Source organism: Nelumbo lutea, chromosome 1 (genome assembly GCF_056320005.1).
Source record: "Nelumbo lutea isolate HS-2025 chromosome 1, American lotus-T2T, whole genome shotgun sequence".
NCBI classification, from domain to species: Eukaryota; Viridiplantae; Streptophyta; class Magnoliopsida; order Proteales; family Nelumbonaceae; genus Nelumbo; species Nelumbo lutea.
The window spans coordinates 107,590,636-107,597,714 of NC_142684.1; the positions used below are offsets into that span (position 1 = coordinate 107,590,636).

The window sequence follows — 7,079 nt, forward strand, 5'->3', positions numbered from 1 at the left end:
ATTTTGAGAGCTTTTTTATTGTAAATAATAATTTGATTTTGAAGGAAGGAATATCTCCCAATGACAACTATGGGAGATATTCGCAATCCACACTGAGATGCGCCTATCAGGCACGCTCAGTGGGGTGCAGATGCAGTAACACCGTATGTAAGGCTAAGGACTAACAAGCCAGAAATTCTGCTTAATACGAGGATGTCAAACTTGTATATTTGTACTGCCTATAAATGTAGCTAGGTGAAGAAGTTCGATATTATCTACACTTCGAAAAAGAATTGTTCTATAATTTTACATGAAAATGTTCAAATGATTCAGCAAAAAGAAAAAGAAAATTTTGAAAACACTAAGGACGTTTAATATAGAAACTACAAATAAATCCAGATGAAAGGAAGAGAAGAGACACTAATTTTTTGTTGAAAGTAAAAAAAATATTAAAATTTTTCTTTAATTGGGACGATCTATTCTAGTGCATTCATCCTTGGGCAAGATTTTGATGCATCATTTTTTCATGTAAAGGGTAATAAGCTTTTCTTCTTCCTTTTTGTTTCTTTTAATTTGAATTACCTTAAGATACCGCTTTTCCATCGGGTTATCTATATGACACGATAGAAAGCTTATTGGACTGGATGGGCTGGGACTCATATCATGAGCTAACACTCCATGTTCAATGTATATAGGGCCCATGTGAGATCCACATCTTATATGTACAGAATACTGACATGTTCACTTGTGATTAGACCTATTCATGGGCCAAGCCTGATATAGATCAAAGTTAAAGTCCAAGCCTGATATAGTGTAAATTTAGGTCCGAAGCCCAACCTGTAAACAGGTCTAGTCATGATAGGTTTGCCTAGCCCACTCAGCCCACTATATATGATTTCGTTTCCAGCCATTCAGACTCCTTTCAAGAGCTTCGTTACAGCATTGGAAGTCTATGATCAAGCTAACTTCTCGATACAGTGAATTCATCAATGAAAGAAGATAATGAAATAAACTTCAAAGTTACAATATTATTTACAGACCTATTTGTTGAACAAGGGCGGAGTCAAGTATTTCGGTGGGGGGTCTTTGGCCCCCCAAAACTTTTTGTTTAAACCTTTAGGCTCAGTTTGCAAAGAGTACAAATGCAAATATATACAGCGTAAATACATACAAAATAATACAAAATATATGATTTTGCACTCTACATATTTACATTTGTACTCCTTCCAAACTCAATCTTATTTATATAGTCAGTAAATGGAGTCAGGGTCAAAAAACTTAATAAAGTGGTACTTGCCACCCCCCCCTCCCCTCTCCCCAAAATAAAAGAAAAAAGCTTGAGATAAAATGCTACTCCCCAAAAAAAAAGTGATTGTTTTTCTTAAAAAACCTGTAATAAACCCAAACCTTTTATTGCTTAACTTGGTCTCCCCCCCCCCTCCCAAAAAAAAAAAAAAAAAAGAAAAAGAAAGAAAATTCTTGGCTCCACCACTGTGAACATCTGGCTAACTAGCTAGTAAAGAGGTTCATTAGCTGTTGAGTGATAAAATATATGGGGCCCATAGTGAAAAATTAAATGGTTGTGAGTCCCTTGTATTTTATTACCAGCATGGAGAGTTATCATAGGTTCTACGGCCCATCAAGCAGCTATTGTTTTCAGCTAATCCTTACTCATATAAAACAATATCATGTGCAAGTCCTAACCAAGTTGCTTCTACATGGAAGCTTAAAGGGAGTTTAGATTAACTGAACACAGTGGCTGTATAATGGGCTGTGGAACCATGACAATGCCCCATGCCAGCCATAAAATGCATATGGCCCACAACCACTCAATTTTTCAGTTATCATTTATGACTGGTGTGGGACATTATAATTGGTTACACAATATGCTATATGTCCATCCCCTATTCCACTATATATGAGTATATATATATATATATACACACGATTTGCTCCTCACATCATAGAGTTTGTGTTCTGTCAACCCGTGGGTTCCGGGGATACATGAACCCGCCAATCATAAGTGACCACTCGCTTGGGCGACATTGAATGTAATGCAAATGGTCCTTTGGCCGTTAACTGAAGTGGCCAATTGAACTAGGCACAAAATGACAGAAAACGCATCTATCCTCTTAGTTCAAACTCCCACTCCTCCCATTTTCTGTTTCTCCTCCACAGAACCCTACCCCACAAGCACCGATGAGCTCAATCCACACCGGTGTCCGTCAACGTGATAGCCATCGACGGCGAGAGAAAAATCATTTGGCGGTACATTCTCTGACCGCTATTCTTCTTCTTCTTCTTACAAACCTAATGTTCTTTCTGGTTTTCTATTTTCAATAAATCAAAGAATCACAAATCACACCGGCAGTCAATTTTCATCCGGACAGGTGAGTTACCCGAACCCCTAGTTATTAGTAAATTTTCTCCTGTTTGTTACTTCAGAAGAAGAAGAAACAGAAGTAACACTTCTGCGTTGGTTTAGTAGTTTAACCAATATTACTTGGTTCGGGTAACTCACCTTCGTTCAGATGAAACAGACCGTTGGTGTGAGTTGTGGTTCTTCAATCTGTTGAAAATAGAAAATCAGAAAGAACATTAGGTTTGTAGGAAGAAGAAGAGGGAGAGAAAGAGGAAGAGGAAGAAGAAGAAGGGCCAGAGAACGTACCATTGAATGATTTTCCCCTCGCCACCAGTGGCTTCCAATGTTGACGGACGCAGGTGATTATGGGGTAGGGCTCGGTGGGGTTAATTTTGGCTGTTGGGGCCGAACAGCATAGACTGTTGAGAGAGTTTCTGTGCTGGGCATGTCATAAACAGTTCACCTATTCTCTCAACAGCATAGGCTGCGGCCCCCAACAACTAAAATTTTTCCGAGTTCGATGGAGGAGAAAAACAAAAAATGGGAGGAAAGGAGTGGGAATTCGAACTGAAAGAATAGATGCATTTTTTGTCATTTTGTGTCTGATTCAACCAATTACTTCAGTTAACTGCCAAAGGCCAGTTAACATTACATTTAATGTCATACGACCAACGTCATCGCTTTTCGTCGGCCGGTTCAAGCATCCAGTAAACCCATGCGTTCATAAAACACGAGTTCCACATTACATCCCATTGTGCATTCAAAACAACTTAATTATACAAATACGAGAAATGTTCCTAATGTTTGGTTATGATATGATGTGAGGTATGTGTGAGGAACACATCTAGACTTCCTTCCACAGTAGCTGGTGTGGGGCATTAATTATCATTGGTTCCACAATTAACTATACAGCCAGGCTAAATTGCTAATTGATCTACCGATCATGCATGCATCCTTGTAATGATAATGAGATGAAGAAGTTGTTGCTTTTGTCTTCGGTAAGTACATATATATATATATATATATATATATATATATATTTTTTTTTTTATTTTAAAGTTTTAATAGGCTATTGAAGTTCTCCAGCTCTTGACTCGATATTCTCTCTTCTCTTGGGAGATTACAAATACAGGACCAACCAATCAATGACTAATGAGATGATGGACACTCATCACTGTGACCTAGCCACCTAGGGGTGGACTGAACGGTGAAGACCCCCTTTCTTTTTGTATACCCACCACGTAGGCTTTATATGCCCCTTAATTACATGAACAACCGCTTGACTTCAATTGCTCCTTCATTGTTGCATCTTTCGAGACTTGTAATTCTACTTTGCTCAGCTTCACCTGCTTGAGTACATCACTGGCCCACTTGGAGAAATAGGTGTCATTGTAGCCGATTTGTCCATCCTTATATATGTTGAAGCAACGGCGGTCGTCTTCAGGGTACGGGCATGCATCGCCGGTTGGGTCCCTCCATGCACCCTCATGTCTCATCCCTGCCCAGCTCGCGATCCACTGGTATACGTATTGCCCTACTCCTGCCAGTTTCAACCATCCTTTGGGAAAGAACTCCATCACGCTGCTGTTCCTATCCATCAGAAACATGTTCGTCAACTGGGCCCCATGTGGGGACACCAGAATGTCCGTGGACCCCATCAACCTCACCTGAATCAATCAATCACCACAAACAATATTCATGCCCAAAGTTATGTTTGGCTCTAGTGTATAACTTCTCCGTTCACACGATGACAGCAGGAAGGGCAACATACTGCTGGCCTGCTGGGGCTCTGGGCAGACTGGGGTTGGGAATCCCCACCCCAGACCAGAGTCCTGGTTTGAAAATCTTAAACTGTCTTACAGCTAATTACTGGTTCATATGCTTCCTGGGATATATCAGAGACTGATCTGATCACCCAGAACATACGGCGTCGAAGATATAATATAATTCATATAATCGATCTCATATAAAAGAGTGCTCGCTCGGCTTTGCTCCATGTATATCCTCGCAAAGTGCACATTTCTACAAGTAGTTTGCATATATAGACAGAAAATTTAAAGGAGCAACAAATAATTAAGCAATGAATTAACCTGGTCACAAAAGCTGAGATTATTGGAGTAGGCAACCCTTAACCTGCAACCCTCCACCTTCAAACATTCCTTCTTGAAGATATCGATGACCACAGACTCGTTCCTGAACGATCTCGCCCCAGTCCTCATGAACAGCGTCATTCCAATAATGGGTGCCCCCTTTTCGTCAACGTCCGAACTCCTACCCTCCAGGCTCACGTTACAAAACATCCTGGCCTTGCACCTCAGCAGATCATACACCTCAAGCCTCCTCTGTCTCGACATCCCACCTTCATTGTGTCTCATCACAGCGGCCTCTTCAAAACAAGCCGGCCCACCAACCCCATCAAACAGTTCGATATTAAGAGGCTCACCAAAAGTGGCCTCCATCAGGTTACTCAGCCATGGGCTAATATTCGACCTCAACTCTCCCCGGTGGTATAGTACCCACCTGGTAGGCACTACGCAACCCATTCTCCGGTGCCACCCCACGAACGGCACCATGGCTGATAAGCCGTGCCATATGTTGTCGTAATCGTAGTGGTTGTAGGACACGAATGTCAGCCCCTTGAAGAGCGTCGCGTTTTGCGGTAAAGCCTCCGGCCATGCTAAGGCGTACGAGTTTCGTGCACCGTCGTGCTTATCACGACCTAGTATGCAAAGCAACCTCCCTTTCGATGCCTCCGAAGGGAAGTATTGGTACTGCACCTCCCCTTCCTCTTGTGTGTCGTACAGGGAGCTCATGAACCACGTGTGACCTTGCATGGCAGTTTCGGAATATCTTAAATCCTTGAGCGGGAGAAACGTGACGGAGTCGCGTAGCTTGGCGATCATGGATCTCAACTCCTGCGAACAATTTAAACTCAGGCTGGTATGGACAACTTTCTCCCATTTTTCTAAGAAAGACACTGAAGGAGAGGGGGGAGAAAAGGGGGTTTTCAGAGCTTGCACTTGGAAGAGAATGAAAAGGATAACGCAGACGGCTAAGAGGTAAATAGAAAGCTTTGGTGAAAAGATATTGGTTGAGAAACTACGTTGTTTGGAGAGCTTCTGGGAGCTTCTCTCGGTTTCCGCAAATATGTTGGTCATGGCGAAGGAGAAATTCAACAAGATACTGATGGAGGAGGGTGCAGATGTCTGGTTTGTATCTCAGACTCAAAATGGGGAGTTTGATGCGGCCTTTGGGTTGAGACTTGAGAATTGAGAATGACGGAGCGCAATGCGCAATACGGAAACTCAAAAGACGAGTCCAGATTCCCTAAAATTGTTTTTCTACGCTTCCTACAATAACCAAACTTCACATGAAGCATGACTCGATATTTGCTACGAACAAGACGTCTTGACTCGATATTTGGGTGGGTCGGGTTCGGGTCGGGTTGAGTTTCGGATTGGACAAATGCTAGACCTTAACCTTAAGGTTATGTTTAGTTTGAAGGAAAATGTTAAGGAAAGGAAGGAAAAGGTGGAAACCCTTTACAAACCTTGGATCGGTTTTCCTGTCTTTTCCTTCCTTTCCCTACCTTTTCCTTCAAACCAAACATAGCATAAATGTTTGGGTTAAGGTTGACCCATGGGTCAATTCGGCTTAACTAAAAAATAATTGAATTTAAAAAAAATAAAGAAAAACTATATAAAAATGCCAAAATTAAAGGAGTTAACCTTAAAATTCCAAATATAAAATAAAAAAAACTTAAACATTTAACAATTTAAAGAATAAACAACAAAAATTAAAGATTAAATAAAAAAAATTAAAGAGTGAAAACTTCTAATAATGCATTATTTAGTCATAATTAAACTTACAATTGGATCAGCAGATTGACCCATGACCCAACCCAACCCAACCCAATTTTTTCTGGATTGGATAGGGTCGAGTTATTTTTGCATTCAAATAGTTAAATATGATACCCTAACCCTATTTTTTTGAGTTGGATTGAATCATGTTTACCGATTGGATCAACTGTTTGCTAGCTCTACTTGATAGTTTGCTAGATCTACTTGATAGTAGGTCTCACAAACGGTTTGCCAGATAACACGTCTGAAGGTATTGCAAGTCTTAGGCCACCGATCGATTTACGAATCAAACGGGTAAGCATGAACCCACCACGGCACCACATGGTCTTGTCTGGATCCCGCTGCCGTCCACCGGTCCACGTCCTGGTTTAAAAGGACTTAACTGCGGCGCCGGCGGGAAATTCAGGTATATAAACTCCGTATCCAATGTTTGGTTGAGTCACAAGCAACTACAAGGAGTACGGCTTTTGCTTTCAGGCATTTAATTCTTGTTTTGGTATTCAAGGAAAGGGAGAGGGGTTGATGCTGGTGAATGGAGGGTATTAGCTTTTTGTGTGGGCATTAGATTTTTTTATTTGAGTTGATACGAAGTGGTGCATGGATAATCAACCACGCTAGTAAGGTTCCGTAGCACTGCCGTGTCCTTGTTATTAATTGTTATTAGTGGAGTATTGGTAATCGGTGAGGTCATATGCCCTATCAAATTATCTTTAATATAGTCTAACTCAGCACATGGGGGCCCAGATTTCTATATCCTGGGAATTAGGTCTTCTGTATCATCTCCGGGATCATTACTTTATGAATCAGTTAGTTTTCTACTGCAATGTGAACCATTTATTTCGAATTCCCAAAACTAGGCTCTCATGATCTTAGAATCG

General features: G+C 41.1%; 1 protein-coding gene across 1 annotated transcript; it reads right to left on the reverse strand.

Annotated features, from left to right (window-relative positions):
- Positions 1-3,327: 3,327 nt before the first annotated feature.
- LOC148876663 (uncharacterized) lies at positions 3,328-5,655 on the reverse strand. The gene is made up of 2 exons (XM_088965747.1): positions 4,432-5,655; positions 3,328-4,008 (listed from the first exon to the last, which is right to left on the reverse strand). The coding sequence occupies exons 1-2, from the start codon at positions 5,497-5,499 to the stop codon at positions 3,601-3,603; spliced, it is 1,476 nt and encodes a 491-aa protein (XP_088821873.1). The 5' UTR covers positions 5,500-5,655; the 3' UTR covers positions 3,328-3,600.
- Between the last annotated feature and the right edge of the window lie 1,424 nt (positions 5,656-7,079).

Coding starts and splice junctions, on each gene's coding strand:
- LOC148876663 (XM_088965747.1), bottom strand. CDS start 5,499: ATGACCAACATATTTGCGGAAACCGAGAGAAGCTCCCAGAAGCTCTCC. Junction 4,009..4,431: donor ATCTCAGCTTTTGTGACCAG/GTTAATTCATTG, acceptor TGATTGATTCAG/GTGAGGTTGATGGGGTCCAC.